Source organism: Mustela lutreola, chromosome 1, assembly GCF_030435805.1.
Source record: "Mustela lutreola isolate mMusLut2 chromosome 1, mMusLut2.pri, whole genome shotgun sequence".
NCBI classification, from domain to species: domain Eukaryota; kingdom Metazoa; phylum Chordata; class Mammalia; order Carnivora; family Mustelidae; genus Mustela; species Mustela lutreola.
The window spans coordinates 196,493,712-196,517,781 of record NC_081290.1 but is presented as its reverse complement, the minus strand read 5'-3'; the positions used below and the strand labels follow the sequence as shown (position 1 = coordinate 196,517,781).

General features: G+C 41.4%; 1 protein-coding gene across 14 annotated transcripts in view; it reads left to right on the top strand.

Moving 5' to 3' along the window:
• The window catches only part of CDON (cell adhesion associated, oncogene regulated), a 100,079-nt gene extending 76,684 nt beyond the window's left edge, over nucleotides 1-23,395 (top strand). For 6 of the 14 annotated variants that reach the window (XM_059184249.1, XM_059184260.1, XM_059184222.1 and 3 more), the window contains 4 exons: nucleotides 195-475; nucleotides 3,592-3,671; nucleotides 18,762-19,036; nucleotides 19,640-23,395. In XM_059184249.1, coding sequence (XP_059040232.1) covers nucleotides 195-475; nucleotides 3,592-3,671; nucleotides 18,762-19,036; nucleotides 19,640-19,803 — 800 coding nt within the window. In that variant the 3' untranslated portion in view covers nucleotides 19,804-23,395. Of the gene's footprint in view, nucleotides 1-194; nucleotides 476-3,591; nucleotides 3,672-12,530; nucleotides 12,777-12,869; nucleotides 12,897-12,998; nucleotides 13,308-16,612; nucleotides 16,645-16,731; nucleotides 17,794-18,761; nucleotides 19,037-19,639 lie in introns of those variants that run through there. The other 8 variants (XR_009356562.1, XR_009356564.1, XR_009356563.1 and 5 more) reach the window with 8 other exon arrangements.
• The last annotated feature ends 675 nt before the right edge of the window (nucleotides 23,396-24,070 follow it).

Here is a 24,070-nt window from a genome sequence, read left to right as displayed (position 1 = left end):
GCTGTCTCCACACAAGGAAAGAGCAATAACTTTCTTAAAGCCTATCTCATAATTAGACTTTAAGTGAACACATTTAGGGCATTTTATTTTAGTGTATTTATAGTTTCTTAGAGGTTTATTAATAAAACTGCCTAAGCAAGATTGTCTTTTTCATTATCTTACCCCCCCCCCCACCTTTTGTTCTCTCTTAACAGAGTATGACCCTCCAGGATATCTCTACCAGGGGTCAGATATTAATGGGCAGATGGTGGAATATACTACTCTGCCTGGCACAAATCGGATAAATGGGAATGTTCATGGAAGCTTCATAAGCAATGGCGGTCTCAGCAATGGCTGCTCCCATCTTCACCATAAGATCCCCAACGGAGTCGGTGGAGTCATGAATGGGAGCTTAAACGGAGGGCTTTACTCGGGGCACACAAGCTCACTACCCAGGACACATGTGGATTTTGAACATCCTCGTCACCTAGTAAATGTAAGAGACCTAATTATAAATAAAGCCTCCCTATGCCCCCATGGTGCCGGGGAGCAAGATCAGGCTCAGCCTCCTTGGCTTTTGTCGATATAGAAACCTGGGTTTATTAGACTAAAAATAGTCTGTGTTACTGGCAGCGCCTTGATCAAGAGTAATCTCTGTAAGCATTCTATTGTCAGGTGATAGTTACATTCATCGTCATATATAAATCATTGGTTTATATTTTAAAATTATTTCACAGTGAAAGTGGAATCCCACTAACGAACTGGATGAAGTTCTTCTTTTTTTTTCAAAAATTTTATTTATTTATTTGACAGAGAGAGAGAGAGATCACAAGTAGACAGAGAGGCAGGCAGAGAGAGAGGAGGGGAAGCAGGCTCCCCACCGAGCAGAGAGCTCAATGTAGGGCTCAATCCCAGGACCCTGCGATCATGACCTGAGCCGAAGGCAGAGGCTTAACCCACTGAGCCACCCAGTCACCCCTGAAAGTTATTCTTGAGAGTTTGAAATACTACTGGGCATAGAGTGGACCCAGTACTTTAAATTTGCTTTATTTAGAGCGGTCTGAAAACTCATAAGCTTTAGAGGAGCCAGGTAGATCGTGAACTTGAGCAAAGCAGGTGGAGGTGGTTGCAGCCCGGAGAGTTCTAGCTGCAGCTCATGCCAGTTATGGGCACACAGGACTGAGGGCCTGCGGTTACCGGGTTTTCTGATTTTTTTTTCCCAAAATATCTTGTAAATCTAGGCAAAATTGCCAGATTTTTTACCTGTTGGCAACTACTTCCAGTTTTTGGAACCATTGCATAGGCCACGTGGAACCTATCTGCAGACCACCAGATTGTGACTTCCGACCTATAGTGAGTTTCTTTTGTTTGTTGGATCCCACGTGCAGTAGGGATGTTGCCTGTAAGATTTTGGCCTTTTATTTATTTATTTATTAAATTAAAATTTATTTATATTTTTTAAAAGATTTATTTATTTGAGAGAGAGAGAGAGAATGGAAGTGCAAGGGGGCAGAGGGAGAGGGAGTCTCAAACAGGCTCTGCCCCAAGTGCAGGGCTCAAGTTCACAACCCTGAGAGCATGACATGGGCCGAAACCAAAAGTCGATGTTTCACCGACTGCATCACCCAGGTGCCCCGGGATTTTTGCCTTTTATAATATTAGTATTCTTTAGCCACAAGGAGTGATAGACCTTGAAAAACACTTTATTTCAGGGAGAATTCAGTGATACAGTTTAGTTTTTGAAATGGGAATAGAATGACTAACGTATTTTACGTTATGCTGGTTAACGAGGTTCTCCGCATTAGGAAGTTTGATTTATTACACTGTTTGGCTATGCATCCACATTATTTTTCAATCAAATGGGTGATATGTTTGGTTGCACTCATTGTGTAATCAAGCAGTCATTGACGTTTTTGTCATTGTTCTGATTACAGACAAATTTGCCATAACTCACAAAGTGCTAAAATCTGAAAAAGTTCAGAGTTTTTTCATCCTCAGCTTCAACAAAGATTTATTAAAATATTGCATTTGGAGAGCAAAACTGTAATACATATTTGTATCTTAGAGCTGGGCATCTAATGGGTTTTCGGTGATCTATTTTTAGTGTATTGTAGAAAAATACCTAGTTTGCTTGAGTGCATCTCATTACCAAAAGAGAATAATGATTTCATTATTTTACGTGGAAAGACATGGCTTATATTCAGACTTCGTAAACTTTTTTAGTCACCTGGTCCAAACTACTAACAGTGTCCAAGAAACGAAAGGAGAGAACATTAAGGTTTGAATAGCACATGCTGTTTCCGTAAGAAGAAAAAAAATAAATCTGATGTTTGATTGAGGATTTGGACACGGCAGTTTGGGTTTTTTTGAACAATGAATTACTATTTAAATAATAGTTGCCCCTTCGGGTGTACAATTTTAGAGGCTCTCATCTGTGGTTTTTACTCATTAGTTTTCTTGTCTTTTCTGGATGGGAGGAAGTGGGGAATTTTTCAAAATACTGGTGATCATAAAAATCATCGAATTAACTTCGATGTGTTTGGTGATTCACGTAACACATTACCCTGTAGGCTGACTTCATTTTGTGAAGCTTTGGAGCTTCTGCTCACAGACGGAACGTAACAGAAGCTATTCTTTCTCGCAATGTTTTCTTTAAAAATCCCTGTTGCTAGTTGGATCAAGAATGTTGAGGGACGTTTTCAGTACTTTTGGTTTGCTTAGCTTCTGGCTGTTGTTATGAGATGAATGGAAATGGAAAGTATTCTGGGAAAAACAATTGCCTGAACTTTCCTTAACCTTGAAGAACTGCCCTGGGTTTGGGTGTACTGGAACAACCTCTCCCACCTTTATCAGACTCAGTTCTGCTGGTTTTTATCTGAAAGCAGAATTTTTACTCTGACCGAAAGGCTCGTTCAATTCTGAACTTCAGTTGTGGAGAACTCTTGACATTGTATATGTCAAGCAAGCGTTTTACAGTGAGGTATGTGTTAATCTGGGCATTTGTCTTAATTGCTGGGCAGTTTCCGCCAAAAGCAACATCAAAATATTAATCCTCCCCTCCAAGTCATTGCTGGCTGAGAATCTACTCCATCTGGAAAAATATAACATGTTTTAAAACTTAGTGAGTCAAGTGAACAGACCTAATCGAAATAATTACAGGAAAATGAAGATGGGTTTATCTTGTGACATCATTCAAACAGATTTCCACCCTGTTTCTCTAACTGGCATCACATGAAATCGTTCCTTAACTGCTAGAAAAGTAAAAATGAACAGGAGGTTCTAACTTACAGTGTATTTAGGACCCAGTAGGTTTGAACCACTGAAGGGGAAGTGACTAAATTTCTCCATTTCTTTGGCTCCTTTCAGGACAAATATACATGGAAAAAAACATGGCAGTCAGTTTGTAAAGTGTAGTTTCAGTGTTGTATGGAACTCCCTTGTAACTATTGGTGAAGAATGATAAGCGTAACTTTGTTTGGGGGTTGGTTGAAATAGACTGTGTAGCTGTTTATCACTGGCCTGGCTTTTCTGTTTGGGGCTGTTCAGTTTCAGGTCTGTGGTATCTTCACGATGTGTGTTTCTCTTTTTCCCTGTACTTCTGTCCCTGACCAGGGTGGTGGACTGTACACAGCAGTACCCCGGACCGACCCACTGGAGTGCGTTAACTGTCGAAACTGTCGGAACAACAACAGGTACACGGCTCTGTGTTTGCGTGGGTTGCTGGGAGTATGGGGTAGGACTCTTGTTTTTGCCCCCTCCACCAAAGGAGGTTCTTGACAGTACCTAGCTATAAATCTCAGAATTTGGAGACTTGAGTGGAGGGCTGTTACTAATTTTTTGGCCCTGCTTTGTAATCTTCACCTTTCTGGGCCTTGGGGTCTTGAGATAGATGGACAGTATTAAAGATATTGTTTCCTACTGAGATATTATTAAAAGTTTTGATGTTTGTGAAATCTTTAGAGTCATTTCTATATACAGACTTTGTCTTTTTTCACCTGTTCTTTTCCACTCTGTGTTATGAATGAGAGTGTGTTTGAATGTTAGGGGGCAGATAAATGTATAAAGTAATGTGTTTTCATAAATTTTCTTACCGGATTATTCAGTACCTTTTTTTTTTTTTTTTTTTTAAATTCTTAAAACCTTGCGATAATTAAGTAGCAAAATCTCACTTTTTTTTTTTTCGAAGCTTTCTTTTAATTTGGGGGATTTGAAAAAATCATTAAGTGACATGTGCATTTACAATATTTCACACAAGATAGAAAAATGTAGAGTAACATGTCCATTTCAATTTTGACAATATCCAGGAAGCTTTCAGGCTGCCTCTATACATAATAACTCCAAAAGAGTATCAGATATTCCATTGTATTAAAGTTGTGTCCTTCAGAAACCTTAGTCCTTTTTCTCCCGTAACAATGGTATTGGGTGACATTGTCTCAGAAGTCCTCCCCAGCCCTAAAACTCTACAATTTAGCAATTGTATTAGAGTTAGTACATTAAATATGAGTATGGACTGGAGTTTGGGTATTTCATTATTGAAATGAAGTGGGACCTACATTTTTAAATCATTTACAAGGTTAAGAGCTGTGTCTGGAAGGTACCAAAACCAGAACTTGGAAGTAGCTGGTCAACTACAGATTGACCAGTACATTTCTCAGCGTGTGTTTTGAGAGTCACATAGCAAAAGCAATAAAACTTCCTGGAGATTTGTCCTTATCTTTTACTTAGCCCATCTTAGGGTGTCTGTGTTAGCAGGAGCTATCTGCCTATTTTGTGTACTGAGTTGTTTGTTACATTTTTAAAATTCTGTCTGACCCTAGCTAAATTCTAAGTTGTTTATAACATTGAAGCCATATTTTTGTCCTGAGCTGGCTGTAGGCTTTATCACAGTTTGTTAAGAACATACTAAAGATGTTTCATACACCTGGTAAGTAATCGAAGAGACCTAATTGAGACAAATGGTATTGCCTAAAGACGTAATGTATTTTTCTATGTGATTCTTGTGGCCATCGGCAGATCTCAGTTCAACATTGGCATTAAAGCGATGTTACATGAGAACCTCGGACTTGAGAATAAGCAGATAGACATAGGATTTGCTGCTGCTTAAATCTGTAATCTTGGGGGAAAGTTACATAATCTCTCTGTGACTATATCCTTATCTGAAAAATGGAAAATTGCCCTAGGAAATGTAAAATCACCCCAACATACTCTGATGATAGATTTTGGTAATTTGCTGCTAATCACGTCTTTATGACGAAGTTGCCATCCTGGTACCAAAAAGACATCCCATTTCCTTAAAAGAACTTTTATGAGCGGTATCTACCATCTTGCATTCATGGCCATTTGTATATTTGTGTGGGTGAATGTGTGTGTGAGTGAGTATATTTGTATAGTATTGGGAGGTTTTGTTATATGTGGTTTTTTTTCCCTTTTAAGACAATGGGCAGTTACAGTTCTATTAATTTTTTAAGTTGGTGACTTCTTGCATTTCATGTGTGGGGTTACCTAGGAACATAGGTGTGTTCTCTTTAGTCTGAGAAAATCAGCTTCTGTTTGTCCCTGGCTTAAATTTACTTCTTTCCTACATGAGTGTCTGCCTGTTTAGGGCAAGTCTTGGCTTGCCTGCGTTGCCTCCATGGTTAGCCAGATGTCTTCTCTGGCTCCCACGAGCCATTATGTGATTTTAATGCTTAGCGATCTGCCAGATAAATATCAGTAAATACCTACCTTCAACTCTGGAAAACTGGAATCATTAAATGTAAAGCTTCTAACTCTTTTGACTTTGAAATCGAAAACAGCTATCTTTGCTCAAGATACCCCAACTGACAAAATCTGGAATAAGCTTTGAACGCTGAGAGATGGAGAAGCACAATTTTAGTGCATTTACACTTTTAGAATATTAACATCACTAACAGTACTTTTACATTTCTGAATGCCCGTTGAACTAAGGTGGACACACTTAGAGGCATAATTTCAGTTATGTTAGATGAGGGCTTACCTAGTAAACACGGGCGTGCCCATTTTATTTTATATCATTTATATTTTATATCATTTTATTGTGCTTCTTTGCTTTATCGCACTTTGTGGATACTGTGTTTTTGTGGCCACTGGGTATCACGCAAGTCTGTCGATGCCCGTTTGCCAACAGCGTCTGCTCACTTTGTGTCTCTTTCACATTTTGGTAATTCGGGCAGTATTTCAAATTTTTTCCTTATTCTGTTATCGTAACTTCATCAGGGATTGTGACTCTCTGAAAGCTCAGATGATGGTTAACATTTTTTTTTTAAGCAATATTGTATTTTATTAATCGAGGCATGTATGTTTCAATAATAAAGGTGTGGGAGGGATGTGAGGGTTTTTTTTTATGTTAAGCAGAGGTGGGGATATTGGTTAAATGTTGAAAAACAGTGGGTTAATTGCATCGTATTTCTCTGGAAGATTTTTGAGAAGGGGAGCCCTGTATTCGAGAGATGTCTTTAGGCTTGATTAGTGGTAGCAGGACGCAGTGGGATTGCAGGGAAGAGACCAGCCTGATGGTTTCTGTAACGAAGACCCTAGCTTTCATGCAAGGAACAGGTGTAGGAAGGAAGAGATGGGGGAAGTTCTAGTGTGGGACTCTTTTTTTTTTTTTTAAGGATTATTTGTTTATGCAAGAGAGGGGTGGGAAGGGGCAGAGGGAGAGCGAGAGACAGAATCTCAAGTACATTCCCCGCTGAACGTGGACCCCAACGTGGGTTTTGATCTCATGACCCTGATCATGACCTGAGCCAAAATCAAGAGTCAGATGCTTAACTAACTGAGCCACCCAGGTGCCCCTAGAGTGGGACTCTTTAGGACTTGGCCATTGACGGATAGGGATCTAGAAAAATAAAGGAGGTTCAAAATGAACAGAAAGTTTCAAGCATGGATGGCATGGTAATTGCCATGGTAATAGTTATAGAAATAAGGAACATAAGGGGCACCTGGGTGGGTCAGTGGGTTAAGCGTCTGCCTTCAGCTCAGGTCATGATCCAGGGTCCTGGGATCGAGCCCCATGTTGGGCTCCCTGCTCAGTGAAGAGTCTGCTTTTCCCTCTTCGTCTGCCCCCCACCCCAAGTTGTGTTTGCTCATACTCTCTCTCTCAAATAAATAAATACAATCTTGGAAAAAAGAAAGGAAGGAAAGACGGACAGATGGGGGAACTTAATAAAATGATGTATTGAGAAAAAGGGACGGATTTGGTTTTGGGCATTTAGAGGTCCAAGTGCCAGTCGGCTGTCTAAGCCAAGGAGATAGATGAAGGTGTTGGTGTTGGGTTCAGGGGGCAGATCGGTACTATGAGACATATTCAGGAGTCATTTGCATCTAAGTAATAGAACTTAAATATGGGTGAGATCTCCAAGGGCGACAGTAGCCATGGCTGATTATTTTTAGTTATTTAAGGCGTTGTTTTGCCCTATTTCATACTTATTTAAAGTGATTAGACATCCTTATTATAATGTAGTCTCTCTTTAATTATTTTTTGCTTATGGGCTTGAAATGTCTTTGAGAAGGAGCACCTGAATGGCTTAGTAGGTTAAGCATCTGACTCTTGGTTTCAGGTCAGGTCTTGATCTCAGGGGCATGAGTTTAAGTCCCACATTAGGATCCACGCTGGGTGTTGAGCCTACATTAAAATAATAATAAATAATAATAATAATAACAATAATAAAAAGTGTCAGATCCTGGTGCTGTTATTTGAAATGTCTTTGAGGAGATGAGAAAGGGGTAGGATAGCATAAGGAGAGTGAAAGGAAAAAGCGTTCATTTATTCATTCAGCAAACATTTGTTGCAAGTATGTAGTGGGCTGGACACCCAGCTAGGTCCTGGGACATAGTAAGCAAACTAGGCATTGTCCCTGCCTGGTTTTGAGCTTATAGTTTGATGGGGAGACATACCTTTTTTCAAAAGGATACAAATAAATCATAAAAATGACTATATACTTAAAACTGGATGTTATAAAGCAAAAGTAAAGAGTGTATTAGAAAAGAGCAGCCTTCCCAAGCTTGTGATGTTTTGCTCTAAAGCTGTGAAGAATTTGTAAAACTAGGTGAAAGAGGAGGAGATAGGTTTAAAACTTTCCAGGCAAAGACAAGGTACCATGTACACAAAATCTGTAAGCAGAATGCCAGGATTCATACAGAGCTTCAGGAAGACTAATGTGGCAGGAGCCTCATAAGTGAAGGAGCCAGAGGTAAAAGGTGAGCAAAAGCAGGTCATGCAGAGCTGTGGTGAGTCAGCAAGAGATTTTAGGTAGGCCAGCATTGTACTAGAACATTCTGGATGGAGTTTGGAGAATAAATTGGTTGGGGCAAGAGAGGATACAGGGGACCAATCAGATGGCTATTGCAGTAGCTCAGAGGAGAAGCTGGGCGCTAGGATTGTTGCAGTAGGCAAGAAGAGAAGTAGATAGGTTTGCGAGATTTAGAAAGTGCCAATTGAAAAAAAAAAAGATACGAGGGATTGGTTGAGGAGGCAGGCAAGGGGTTATCTAGGTAACTTGGTGCAACCACTGAGCTAGGAATCACTGCAGGAGATGAGGAGAAACTGTTTACCCCTTAGCGCATACCCTTGGGAGTCATCCTTCTAGACCCCACATCAAACTCACCTTTACGCAAGGTGGGTCTTATATTCCACAGATGCCTAAGAACTGAGGCAGTCTTGCTTAGGGCCTGACCCCCCTGCAATCTTAGCTGCATAGTGTCCTGCCATGCCTTCTTGGGTTGAAACTTAAATGTATTTTGTAGAGTGGGCTCCTAAGAAACAAGTCAGTGTCAGCCTTAGTCCCCTTTTATCATCCCTCTGTTTTGGCAGTAGCTATCTGGAGAGAAAACGTGGCTTTTATTGTCTAAATTGGAATACTGATATGAAAATGTGAGAACAAGTACGAGGAAATGTACATTGCAGCAGTCTGCGGAGTTTTATTGATTCTCATGCTCTCGTGGCATGTTGTAAATTCCTGCTTCACTGTATTCAGCTAATTTGAACGCTTTTCACGGTTTAAGAGTGATTTGTAATAGCTCACCATGGACAGCTAGAAAGAGGTGTATAGAATGTGGCTTTGTGGGGAGTCCATCCCCTCCACTAAAGACTTAATTGAGAAATCCTTGTGCATTTCAAGAATGTAACAGATTTTAATCAAATAAATCAAAAACTTTCTATCCTCCTTCTCTCCTCCTCTTCTCAATTTAAAAGGCAGTGGCACGGTTCTGGATATGTAATCAATTGGGGTTTTTGTCAGTTGCTTGGCTAGCTTAATGGGAAAGGATTGACGTTAAATCCTGCCTGTTTACCATCAGTCTTGATAATTTGTAAAAGAGTAGAGAGGACACTGATGGAATTCACAGATGAACAGAGAGGTCCCATCAGGAAGGAACAAGTTATTAAGGGTTCTAGAAAGATTGGAAGTGGGCAGGAAGTAGCCAAGTAAAAGTGAGCTTGGAAAAATGGATATAATCCATTTGGGGGAAAAAGCGCAAGCTATACGTGGCTGATGTCAGGAGGAGAAATAAAGTTAATGCCTTAGGAAGCGCAGATACCATGAATGATCTCCGAGGTTTTGCCTAATGACGACCTTTAAAGTCTGTGTGTTGCTGGGCATGGGGATACTCTTTCATCCACTGGGAACCTTCCACTGGGGTCAGATATATGCAGATAAAAATAGTGTGTAGAGGGGCGCCTGGGTGGCTCAGTGGCTTAAAGCCTCTGTCTTCACCTCAGGTCATGATCTCAGGGTCCTGGGATCGAGCACCACATCCGGCTCTTTGCTCAGCGGGGAGCCTGTGTCCTCCTCTGTCTCTGCCTTACCTCTCTGCCTACTTGTGATCTCTCTCTCTCTGTGCCAAATAAATAAATAAATAAATAAATAAAATTTAAAAAAAAATAGTGTGTAGAGAGGAGCATGCGAACATTTCGTTAGAGTACTGGCTCATTCTGGCTTACGAGTTGAGCTACCCAGCTGGTTTGTTAAGTATGAAAATGACTTCTTGTTGATTATGCCTAAATTTTTTCCCCCAGCAAGTGAATCTGTTAAAACTCAGTCTGTCTCCTATGGCTGATCACATAGCTACTTCAGAACTAAAAACCAGAGGCAGAAAACACACAGAACCTAAGACTTGGTTTCTTTCCCATCTGTGGTAATCTTGCCTCGTTCCCTAAGAAAAAAAATTCAAAGCACTGTTATTATTTTTTTTTTTTTTTAAGATTTCATTTATTTGACAGAAGGAGGCACAGCAAAAGAGAGAGAACACAAGCAGGAGCAGGAGAGGGAGAAGCAGGCTTCCCACCGAGCAGGGAGCCTAATGCGGGGCTCCATCCCAGGACTCTGGGATCATGACCTGAACCAGAGCCAGACGCTTACCGACTGAGCCATCCAGGGGCCCCTGTGTCTGATTTTTCAAATTGCTCAGCACCTTCCTTTTGGGGAAGTTCTGTATTTCCTACTTATAAAATGGAGACTAAGGGGGCATTTTCAGGGAGTTAGGTGGTTAGGATAGTGTTTTTTGGTCTTTTATTTGTAAGATAGTGTGTGTGTGAGCTTGTCATGTTCAGTAATGTAGTCATTTATTGTCATCTATTATGTGACAATCGCCAGTAAACTAATTCCCAAAGGGCAGCTCCCACTTTGAGAGGGGGGTCATTACATCCAGTAAAGAGTATACGATGAGAGTGGGGGACAGCCATGGCCCTGGGGGAATGTCATCAGGGTGCTGTTGCCTAGTAACTGATGAGCTTCCAAAAATAAGCCTGGGTCAGCAAACTGACGGAGACACTGAGGCAAGAGGAAACAGAAGTGAGCGGACTAGTAAAACACACCACCACCAAGATGTGACTGTTTCAGAAGTCTCAAGGACGTACTCATGAACGTACGTGTCATACATCCAAGAGATTCATGGAGATCCAGTCTTTGCCCTCTCACCATAACCAAAAGAGGAAACTTACGCAGGTATCTACTCAGAGTAATTCTGTCCGTAACCGTGCTTATCAAATATCCAGCTACTGGGTATACAGAAATGGAACACTTCGCTAGAAAATATTTTAGGGGTCCTCGGTAGTTTTCCTGGAATGTCCAAAATACATTTAGTGAAATACTCATGCAACACACTCATCCAAGCGCAATTCTGTGCCAGTCTCTTACTTCCCAGTGTGTGCTCCTCAGATGGTTGGTTCAAGTTTATGACACTGTAATAGTCCTTCTTCTGTCTTACAGGTTTGTCAGGTCTGTCCTGTTAACTGAAAACATATCTTGGTAAACTAACAGGTCTCAGACCACCTGAATCTGTTTTAGCACATATTTTTGTCTGTGGCAAGATGCCCAGAGTTCTATTTACTCAATGTTTTTAAACTTAAAATTAAGAGAAGTCATTTCATTGAGCCAGAGACAACTCCGTGAAAACTTTCACTCTACCTTAAGCCAATAATAACTGCAATTGAAGGATTATCTGGGAACCCTGAGGCAGTGAAATTATAAACTCTTTGACTATATGAACTGTAAAATGTGCAGTGGAAGAGCATCTTGATAAATGTCAGATATTTGCAGATAGACTCATTTGACCTGTTCTGTCTCTCACTGCCTGTAGATTGGGGTCTTTATAGATATTCTTTCATGTGATTACCTGACAGCTTTAGAAATTTTAGTTCAGAGGGTGCCTGGGTGGCTCAGTTGTTAAATACCTGCCTTCAGCTCAGGTCATGATTTCAGGGTCCTGGAATCAACCCCCGCATCAGGCTCCCTGCTCTGCAGGAAGCCTGCTTCTCCCTCTCCTACTACCCCTGCTTGTGTTCCCTCTCCTGCTGTCTCATTCTCTGTCAAATAAATAAATAAAATCTTTGAAAAAGAAAAAAAGGAAATTTTAGTTGAGGTATTAATCAGTAAAATTGTTTTCACATGCTGTATTCCTAATTCTATTCAGAGCAGGTATTATATATATTTTTTAAAATTTTATTTTATAAAGATTTTTATTTATTTGGGAGAGAGAGAACACGAGCAGGGCAGAGGAGCAGAGGGAGAGCGCAGGGCTCGATCCCAAGACTCCAGGATCATGACCTGAGCCAAAGCAGACATTTAACTGACGGAGCCGTACAGGCGCCCCATTCCTTTTTGTATACTTTGTCCTCTATGCTTACGTCTTAGCACATAACCCCTAAGTTGAAGCCATTTTTATGCCAACAGCGGTAGATACCTGGGATAGAATGAAATTATTTACATGTGGTTTGTGGTTATCTAAATGGTTAATTCCTGATGATTAGGAGTTAAGATTTAGTGTACTGGAAAATTTTAAATCCGTTTGGTGTATCCTCTTGGAAAGTGGGTCAGTCTAACTCAAAGTATGATCTTACTGTCAACACCATTCTGTGAATGGAGAGTCACGATTCAGAACCAAAGTAAACAGCTGCTGCTATCCTCTCACTTTGCTGAAAAATAGATACCAAAGAATAGGGAACTATAAAATTGTACTTTTTTTTTCTTGTGAAATATATGTCATTTCTTTTAAAACCTCTTGTGTGTTCAACCTGTGTGTTTGCTCCGGCACAGAAGACCAGGTTATCCTCCATCACACACAGTTGGCCGTGGCCCCTCTGTCTTGGCCATCCCTTGGGTCCTGCCCCACCATGTGATTCACCTCGGCTGCCTCACAAAGGTGCCTCACACTCAGACTGTCAGGGCTGCCCCCACACTTCATTTAAAAACCTCATCCTTCACTTTAAATGAAAGAAATGAACAGGAAAAAAAGAAACCAAAAGGAAAGAAACAGAAAAATTTAAGGCTCCTTACTACTCGGTGAGTCGTCATTATTTTATGTTAACATTGTGAAATTTCATTCCTCTTCTGTGAACCCAAACAAATTACTAATTTATAAAATTTTGTTTTTAGGGAACTTCCCTGGTTTTTCTAATACTGGCAAGTATTTTTTTTCTTTTTTTCCTAGTTTGACTTTGCTTCTTTTAAATGAAAACTTTTCTTTCTGACCTGATGACCCTTTTTGGTCTTTTGGGTTTCTAGGGTTTCTGCATGACTTCTAGATTCTTGCAAAGAAATGAGGCATCAAGCCAGAAGCTCAGTTAGTTAATTTTACAGCTTCATCGTCGGGATTTTTTTTTTTTTTTTTTTAAAGGACAAGACTGTGTGTTGTATGTCTCATTGTTTTAAGAGCTTTCTCTGACACTGAGGCTAAGCATTGCCTGCCCTCATGGAGATTGAAGTTTAAGTCAGACGACTTTGAAACCAACAGATAAAAGAAAACCCAGACAGCAGAGCCTGTGTTGAACGAGGACCCAGATAACTATGGCAGGGATACAAAAATCTTCAAGGGTAAGTGTATCTGTTCATTCTCCCTTTAGTGGACATGTCTCACCTTAGTACTGGGCATTAACAAGGTATTACAGGTATTTTCCAGTTAGTTTAGTCATGGCCCCTCCCTGCCCCTGATAATGAATTTACTTGCTTAAGAAAAAGGATATATTTTTTTAAATCTGATTTTTTTTTTTTTAAGATTTTATTTATTTGACAGACAGAGAGAGCACAAGCAGGGGGAGCAGCAGGCAGAGGGAGAGAGAGAACCAGGCTCCCCACCGAGCAAGGAGCCCAATGTAGGGCTTGATCCCAGGACCCTGGGATCATGACCTGAGCTGAAGGCCAATGCTTAACGACTGAGCCACCCAGGCATCCCAAAATATGATGTTTTAATGTTTATTAGTTCAACATTTTTGAGATCCTACTGTGTGCCATGAACTATGTGCGTGGTGCTGGATACCATTACTTTACACTTGATCTTAGCCAAAAGGCCGAGAAGCGATGGATACCATTACTTTAATCAGAGTCCCATTTACCTCAGTTCTTTACTAACTTCTAGACCATTTTAATTCCATTCCTTCTCTAGGGTTTTATGTTATTTTTGTCACAGGTTTTCATTCTACAAATATTTAAAATCCTCTAAGACATTATAGTTACTGTTTCTTGAAGTCAGTATTTATTCAGAATTCCTGACACTCCCTTTCTTTGTTGCTCCTGGTTCCTTTCTGTATTTCCTTTCTCGCGTCTGCTGGCAATCGTTTCTTCAACGTGAAAAACTGCCTCTGTTATTTCTTGTATTTCTTATAATAACAGGTCTGAGGGTCACAGAGGCTCCCAGCATTTTGGTCTGAACACGCCTTCAGGTCCTCTTCCTTTTCGAAGGATCCTTTTTACAGTTCATTGAATTCTAGGTTGGCAGTTACTTTCTTTTTGTACTTTAATCATGTCGCATTATTGCTTCTGTCATTTCTGGTGAAGAATCATCTGTGCAGTTAGTACTGTTCCCTGTCAAAGTAATAATGTCTGTTTCTTCTGGCTGCATTTATGGTTTTCACATTGTGTTTTGCTTTCAGCAGTTTAATTGTTCACATCCAGAAGTGTACTCGTCTTTGTATTTATTCTGAATGGCTTGGGGTTCATAGGACTTCTCATATCCATGCTGGAGCTTTCATCAGTTTTAGGAAATTCTTAGCCCTTATATCTCCATATATGGCTTCTGTCCCATTCTCTTTTCTCTCCTTCAGAGAGACTCCAACTGTATATGTTTTGAGCTTTTCCCTTTTCACTATGCCTTAAATGTCTTTTAAGTTTCCTACTCTATTTCCCATCCTTTTTGTCTCTGCCCTCCAGTCTGAATGGGGTGCAACGCCTGCTTCGTGTATGTGAACCTCTGTTCATCTGTGCCCAGTTAGCTCTTCGCCCCGTGTATTCAGTTCTCAATTTCAGTTATTCTACTTTTTTACTGTAGAAATCCCAATAGTGGGTCTAGGTGTCTAGTAAAATTCCTCGTCTTGTCATCTGTTTTCATGAATATATGCATCCAGGTCTTTCAAAGTCTTTGCCTCATAACTCAGTATATGCATCACTTACTTTTCTCTTGTTCCTTTCTCTTGATGGGCTTGGTAGTTTTTTATGAATTCTAGGCAGTGCGTATAAAAACTCACAGAGGCTCTGGAGGAGGAGTTCTTTCTCCAGAAGGATTGGTTTTAGCAGGCAGTTTGGCAAGGGGCACATCATTTTTCTCCACTCTGGAACAGAGCTGTTCTACTGCTGAGCTTCCGTGGCTACAAAAGCAGTGTCTACTTCTACATCACCATTATTTGTACAGCGTAAATCTTCAAGGGTCCCAACGGAAAGTGTTTCTCTCTTTAGGAGACTCAACTCTAGTTTCTGTCTTCCCAATGCCATGAAAGTGCTGGGAGGCCTGCTCAGCATCTTAGCTTTGTAGCCACCACCTTCTGCTTGATGTCTCAGCCTTTTCTTTTTGCACTGAATCGGGCAAATGCCTCAAGAGGAAAAGTGGTATTAACCCACTGAGCCACCCAGGCGCCCCCAGGAAAAGTGGTATTAAAACTCAGGTTCAACATTTACCTTTTCTCTGGAGAGCCAGCTGTTCAGGTGCTTGCTTTTTTGGGTAGTTGCCCTCTGATGACTTCAACAGATTTAAAGTAAAAATTTCTCCATTCTTTGTAGTCGTCCTTGGCAGGAGAGTCGTGATACAAACTAATCAGTCATAGCCAGAAAACAGCAATTTAATTTTTTAAAGGTTATTTCCAGCAAGTCATGGTAGCCATCTAGATTCCCCTAACCAGAGATATTTCTGGTTTGGGGAAATCAGAATCCTTCTTATTCTCTAGCTCTGTAATTGCTACCTGATGTAATTTCCTCGACTATAAGACAGTTGAGTCTGAACTCTTAGGAAAGAGTAGACGCTGGTCTCTAGCTGGCCACATGGAAAGTACTCTTTCTCACCAGCCACACATCTATTACCCTTTTCACAGGTGAGTGCTGACAGTGTCTTTTATATCTTCATATATAACCCCACGTTACACGGTAGCCATTTGTTTACTTGTCCCATCTCCTCTGTGTGACTGGAAGTTGGAAATCTGCTGTATTTACCTTTTTATTTTTAGTGTCTACCACAGTGTCTAACATTTAGAAGTTGTTCAGCAAATGCTTTTAGAATAAAGGGCTCTTGTATGTAAGGTTATCTATATAAATGGATAATATCCATTAAGTTTTCATTGGTAGTATCTGAATTCAGAAAGGTAGGGTTTCTGTGGTTTTTTTAATTTTTTTGTTTTGTTTTCTTTTGTTTTTGCCTCTGACCATGTCCCCCATTTTGGGTAAATACCTTACTTAGAGTCTGTATTTGATCCCTGAAAATATTCAGGGGGAGTCTCAGGAACCTGAGAGTAGGCATTGGACAATGGAAGAGACCAGACAAAATCCAAGAAGGAAAGAACCCAATAACACAGACATTACTAAATAGCTCAGGAGATCAGTGCTCACCTTTGCCAGCATCCCAGGGAATTCTTAATATTTAGAGTAGAATAAGATGTAGCATGCAGCAAATAATACCATACTATCCTGGAATCATGATCTGTCTAGCCCAAAGCCCTATTCTGTCTCCAGCAAACTTCCTTCTATACTAGGCTTCTTTCATTTTTTATTGGCTTAAGACATGCATGGAAACAGTTGGGTTTTATTTGAATCAGGTATATATTTCTTCTATATTATTAAAACTTAAAATACAGTCCTATATCTTTTACTCAAACTGTTCTGTGCAAATTAATGCCTCACAGACTTTGCTTTCATTTCAGGTGACAAGTGTCTAAATTCCACTAAAGGTATAGTAAGTACATTTCTCTATTTGAAATGAATGTTGGACTTACTTAAACTAAGGATCTTGTTTTCTGACAGATATCTTACTCTCTTGCAGGTTCAGATCTTTCTTCCTGCCTAGCATTCAGTATTTCCAATAATTTGAACCAACAGAGATGCTAGTAACATTTTCGTGGACGTCCTTGACTGATTTTCATTTGCCCTAGAAATGTAACATTCCATGTTAAAAAGGTGGAAATCCAAAGAATGCTTACCTTTATTCCCTAACATTGCCTAGCTACATCATACTACCAGTCAGTGCTAACATGCCCAAATCAAAACCAAATGAAATGACTTCAGGAGAATCTTCTTATAATTGTGGAAATAAAAAGTATATTTCTCTAATTCCAGCTTCTGTTAGTGATGGACTAGCTCTATCATCCACAGGTAATAATGATGAAATCTGGACCATTTGGAAGTATTGGAGAATAAACAGAAGCAGGCAGAAACTGAATAAATCTAACCTTAAAAGACAATGTCTGACCGTTATTCATGGATTTTTGCTGGAGGGCATTCTCCAGTCTTGGGTCAAGGACCCAAACAGAAGGTGTCGGAGGGTGGAGTTCAAGGCCAACAGAATAACCAGAAAATTGGGGGGGGGGGGGCAGGGAAGCCAGTAAAAAAAGCTACTATATGGATGAAGAAGTAGGAAAATAGGATATTTAAGGAGGAAATGTCAATAGAAAAAGACCCTGAGGTGACACAGATACCACAATTAGCAGGCAGTAACTGAAGGCAGCTGTTATAAATATGTTCAAGCACCTAAAGGAAGATAAACATACAATGAATTCACATATGAGGGATTGCAGCAGAGAAACAGAAAAAAAATAAAAAGGACCAAATGGAAATTCCAAGCTGAAAGGTATAATTAACTGGAATGAAAAATTTACTGAATGAGCTAAACAGCAGATTGGAGACAATAGAAGAAAGAATCAATGAACTAGAAGGTCAGTAGAAATTATCCAATCTGAAGAACAGAAAGAAGAAAAGAAAACACGTATCTTAGATGAGGGCCAGAAATCAAAGTAGAGCAGGATTGAAATGCTCAGTGCTAATAAATTCTAGCAACTAATTATACAAAGAAAAATTTAAAAATAAAACTTGGATTTTGAATGTCTAATCTGTGTAGTGTTTTTTCCAAGGGCGAGAGGGAATGGATTATCTGACTTCAAAGCAGTGTGTGTTTGTTGGCTTTCATAAGATTAGTCCTCTCATGTGTTCATAGGTTTCTTAGCTTTCTGTTCTCTTCTTCCTCCTTTTCTCCCCTGTTCCTTCCAGTGACCAATGGCCTTTTTCTTCTGTGTGCTATATTCAGGAACCAATTAGTTGTAAAAAGGAAGACAACTTCAGACACAGACCAAGGCAAAGGAAGCCTGTGAGATAGGTCCTCACATATGGTGTTTGTTTGTTTTTTTTTTTTTTTAAAGATGTATTTATTTATTAGGGGAGGGGAGGGACAGAGGGAGAAGGAAAGAGAGTCTTAAACAGACTCCATGCTCAGCGTGGAGCCTGATACAGGGCTTGGTCTCATGACCATGAGATCTTGATCCTGAGATCATGACCTGAGCTGAAACCAAGAGTCGGATGCTTAACCAGTTGCATCACCCAGGCACCCCCATATATGGTCTTATTCTTTTTTTTTTTTTTTTTAAAGATTTTATTTATTTATTTGACAGAGAGAAATCACAAGTAGGCAGAGAGGCAGGCAGAGAGAGAGAGGAGGAAGCAGGCTCCCCGCTGAGCAGAGAGCCCGATGCGGGACTCGATCCCAGGACCCTGAGATCATGACCTGAGCCGAAGGCAGCGGCTTAACCCACTGAGCCACCCAGGCGCCCCTATGGTCTTATTCTTAAGTGGTGCATTCTCCTGCTCTATTCCATTTTAACTGTAATTTTTAAGTTCTTACTATATCAAATCATAGTGATATCATTTCATTATTTTTAAGCATTCTTAAAGCATTATTTTAAGCATTCTAATCTTTCTTAAGAACCTTGGAGTACAAAATATGAAATGATATTTCAAAATAAGTGTCTTATAATTATTAATCCCTCTAGACACAATCCTATTTCTTTTGGTTGTATTTTCTAGGTGTTTCACGAAAACTAATAGCACTTTCAGCAGCAGCCCCCTTCCTGTGGTCCCAGTGGTAACATCTTATCCTCAGGATGGTTTGGAAATGAAGCCCCTCGGTCACATGAAGATGCCTGCATGTCTGGCTTCCACAGTCCCCAACTGTGGCCAGTCACCTGAAGAGGACTTCAGAGATGACATGGCGCCAAGACCTGCCCAGCATACTTGCTGTCAGGACAGTAGGAGTGAGATCAACTCTGAGTGCACAGAAGATACAGCAGAGTTCAACAGAGGTACTAGGCGACATTATAAATCTTGAGTTCCTAGCTGGTCTTTAGTTAGGTAAGACCTATATGAGGACAGTTGCTTTCAGGACGTTCTGTCTGTGATCAAGTCACATAGTTCTTAAATACTGGGTGAGGGGTATTGGGTACTTCAAAAAAGTTGACTATATAAGGAATTCTGTGAAATTCTGTTATTCAGATCCTTCATCTCAGGATGTTAATCCCAATACAGTTTGGAGAATAAATCCAAGGGGGTTTGATTTGGTTTGTGCCTGAACAGTAGAATTGCTGAAAGAATGTATTGTATCATCACGGGCCTTTTTTATCATTTGAATTGCTTCTGGAGTTGTAGCCTTTCCTTAGAATGCTTATTTGTGGGGCTTTAAGGGGTTTGCTTTAGCCCCGAGGTGAATTATACAGCTGTTCATGAGAGCTCAACCTTATTTTAAATCTCGGAAACCTACTTTCTTTCTCAAAGTCAAGCTCAACATAACTGGGCTCTACATTTACTCATTACTCTTTTCTTTATTGCTCAAAGTAATTTTGTGAGACTGTTGTGTAAAAATCCGCCTTTCTGATTTCATAATGCTCCCAAACCTCTGTGTTTTTCAGGAGACAGCTGTGTCCATTCAGAAACAGAGAACAAAATTTTAAGTTGGAATCCTCTTATTTTGCCTGATGTGTCCAAGGACTGTACTGAAAAGACCACCTGGTCTCCTTCTGGCATTTCTTTAGACAGCCCTGCAGGGGTCCTTCAGCAACCCCAAGAAACCTGAGGGTGTGCAAACGACCAGTCATGTTCCCACTTCAAGCCAGTAACTGCACAAAACAGGCTAGGGGATGAACTGTGTGAAGGACATGAATCCAAATCAGAGAAGATCATTATTTATTTTTTTGTAGTAGTAATGTCCTATGAATGTATCTTAAAATGTGTGCCCTTTTATATTATTTATGCCTTAAAATTTCCCTCTTCCTTCCTCCCCCTCGGTAGGAAGCAACCTAGTTTTGCGTAGTTCTCAATCATCTGAGAGTGGTGTCATCATTCCATGTTTCCGAGAACCTCAGTGACCATAAGAGCTCCTCCTGCAAGGATCCAGCCTATTGGCCAGTTTGGCTAAGAGGGAACTGAAGTTTTCAGATGGAAAGCTGTCTTTTGATGTATTGTGTTATCAGACTTTCTGAGAACATTTGAAGTCACACTTGGTTGTAATTTAGTGTTTGTAATAGCAGGTGTCTTATGAATTTGAGTGCCTTCCACAGAAGTGATAGGTGACCTGTTGGCTTTCTGTTTTCACACGGGCACAAATGATGTTCAGTTTTCTAGGCACTAGTCACAGATAGTGTCATGATCATGGTTGAGGTTAAGGTCTGTGGGGTATGTAGACAGGGGATCAAGGCTAGAGAGAAAAAGATAGCCCTCAGGTCCCACTCATCAAAACTGGGTTGGCTTATTCAATTGTCACTGTAGGGCTCATTTTGACTGTTTCTAAGAGTAGGAACAAAATGAGTTTAAAGCGGAAAGAAAGTAGATTTGGAAAGAAAGACCCCCAGTGTGCTCCCGGTGTCACACCACCTGAAAATGACTATTTTTCAAGCTTCCAGCATGGGCAATACTTGGATGATGTGAGTGTCAGAAAAGATTTAATTTGGAGGGAAAGGGTATGGTTTGAAATTTCCTGACTTTTTTCAGAATGTCGTCATCATAAACACACACCTGAAGCTTTGGTTAGTGGAGCCTGTAAATCACAGTTACGGCTCCCTCTGAGTGACAAGGACATTTGCAGCTGCCTTGGGAAGGCCTTTCTTCTCCACATCAAAAAAAAAAAAAACACACACACACACACAAAAAACACTACTCCTATTTAATAGCTATTTTAATAGCTTGAGTCAAACTTCAGTGGATGACTGCTTGCTTTTGGATTGTGCTTCCCTTTGGGGAAAAATAATAGAAAATGATTCTCTTTATGTATTGTCGAGCAGTTTCAGCAATAAATGAGAAAAGTTCACAGTTCCTCAGAATTGCAGTGAAATAGACTAGAATACTATGTTAAGCAACTGTTTCTGTAAATGCATCAGTATTCCCTTATGTATGCCTACGTATCTTATAAATAGAGCTGTTAGCGAAGTATGCTGTTTGAGCTGGGTCACTCTGCAAGAATGACTTTGGGTAGAATGTAGCGAGTGTCATTTCAGGGTCAGGTATTAGGGACGCTGTAGAATCGAGTGCTGCATTCCAGATCGCCATACTGAGAGTATACTGGATTTATTCTTCCCGTGGTATAGATGCCATTAGCTTTGCAGGGGGATAGCTGCATCCCTTACTTCTGTGACTAGCAAAGGACAGAATCCTCGTGCACAGAATATGAAGACTTACTGTGTTTGGCCAACTGAGACATAGCCGTGCTGTCGCACAGGGAGTTTTAGAAAACTGGGGAGCAGACGTTTGTGGGCAGTCATTTTGATTCAGGAAACACAGGTGTACTAGCATGAGCCTTGGGTCATAAACTGCTTTTAAAGATTGAGTTTGGATATTTTTGTGCACTAGGAAGAGAAGATGACTTTCCCTCTAGGGCAATCTTACTGTGGACTGCTTTTATTTATATTATTAGTAACGCTGTTTTAAGTGTTATCCCTCTTATTGTATTTTATTTATAAAAAAATGCCTTTATATATTGAGACGTATAAATATAAATATATAAATATATAAATATATATATAAAATTGCCTTACCGTTCAGGAGTTCTGCATCGCCCCTAACCTTGAGTCGTTCCGAACTTGTATGACCTACCCAGTCACCAACAACAGTCCTGCCTGATGTCGCTTCCCCAGGAAGTCAGAGGACATAGCAGCATCTCGTGAACCCTCACAACAGATCTCCAACACAGTCCCCTACCACAGAGCTGGCGCTTCAACCCGATTTACCCGGAGCTGTAATCCGAGCTCCTTTCAGTTTTCCAGACTGCTTTCCAAATACATGCGGTTCCCTCTTGCCATGGAACCAGCCCGGGTCTGCGTGCTCTCTCCCGCCCTCCCCTGCTGCATGCTTCCTCCGACTCGACCCCAGAGCCCAGAAGCTGCCCTCTGTCCACGCGGGCAGAGCATGCCTGTCACTTGGTCTTCCCAGAGCCCCCATATCTCCCGGTGACAGCACTCACCACCACCACCCCCCGCCTGGGAATGGGATCTTCCCTGGGCTCAGTGAGCATGTCATTGGTCAGGCCTCCTCTGTTCCTTCTGGTCTTCGAATTCTCTGTGGTTCTTTGTTTTAGCGTCAAACTCTGCCCGTGCTCCTGGTGTGTCATTTCACTGTGTCCTTTCCCCCCGATTATGTACCGATCATGTGCTCATAGGTGCTGTACAGGTTGTGAGTGAACTTGCAATGTTTTTAACACCTGTGATGTGGTCTTTTAGGAAAGCATCTTTTTCTGGGTTTTGTTTTTGTGGAGTGAGTCTGTGAAGGCCAGTACCCAGAGAGCTCATTCCTGAGAGAGTACTGCCAAGAACTTGACTTCATGGCTGGATTTCACGTGTTGCTCTGTTTTGTTTTGTTTTTTTAAAAGTAATGGCTTTGAGATGCATGTTTTTGTATCCTATTGAAAAGTATGTTTTATTTCCCTGAAAGTTGTAATGTTATGTTTGGAACTGTACATATTCTAAATGATGTAGCGTTGACAGGTTTTGTCTGGTTGATATGATTTTCTATTAAAAGAGAACGCTGCTTTCCTGGAGAGTAGCGTGTGAAGATGGGGACCATCAGATACTCCCTGTTCGTATGAAGCTGCTTCTAGCTTGTGGTCGGGGTGGGTATAAGTCTTCCTCAGTCCTCCATCCCCGCCCGTCCTCTTCTGAAAATCCCCATTGCATGTCCCAGAGCCACGTGAGTTAATCCCTTCTGTTCTGACCACAGAGATCCGGGCCCTGAAGGAGCAGGATCTAGGACAGCCAGTGTTTCATGGGGAGCCTGGGAGTATACCTGAGCCCCGGGGGGCTGTGTCCGAGCAGGCAGACCCCCCACCCTCGGGGGGGCTCTGTGTCTCTGGAAGGAAGCCAGGAGGGACGGAGAGGAGCCTGAGGGGCATGGAGAGGAGTGAGCCCTCCTCGCTGTTGTCTGTGCCGACCATTGGACCATCTGTGTGAACCCCTGGGCAGACATTGCGCCTCCTCAAGAAAAGCAGCCCTAAAAAAAAAAATGTCTGGGCTGCTTCGACCAGAAAGCCAACAGGGTCTTTGGCATGGGGTGGGGCCTTGTTCTGTTTTATTCCCCGTGTTGAAATAAGCCTCCCTTAAACCTTAGCTCCAGTCCTGAGAGCCTGGAGAGAACTTGAAATCCCTTTTCTAATAAAGTTGAAATCTGTGAGAACCTAAGAAGCAACTGCAGTTTCTGTCCGTTTCCCGTCTCCTTTCAGGCGCCACTTATTCCTGGCAAGATCGTCCCCTGGCTTTCTTGCCATTGCTTCTCATCCGAGTCCCCCGCCGAGGCAGCTCGGCGTCCTGACGCTTCTAGTCAGTGGAACAAGCATTCATTTGTGTTCACCCCAATTTCAGACACACACACACACACACACACACACACGAGCCCGTGAGTCATGCTGGCAGCGGACAGTGCAACGGGAACGGCCCCCGTCCCCTGCCAGCCAGCTCCCCCCGAGCCTAGTGGCAAACAGCGGCACCTGGTCATGCTGACACAGACTCCTGGAGACTAGTGACCATGCCTCCCTCTGGCCACCCCTCTGATGAAGCTGGTCCCATAATTGAAGCTTGTGCTCCTGGGGAAAGAATTTGAGATTTGGGGAATAAGGTCTGAGGGCACATTTCTTGCTACAGTTGAATGAACAGAGCACATACCTTCAGATCCTGCTTCCCATCTCCTAGCCACCCTGTCAGTAGGAAAACCTGGGACCCAGCGGGGTCAGCCTCTCCCTGTGGGAACTGCAGGGGAAATTGCCCTCTCCCAGTGATAGCATCTGGTAGGATTTATTTAGCAACTCTCAGTTCACAGGCTTTGTGCAGAAGCAGCTAGCTTGTTCATAACGCACCAGGCAC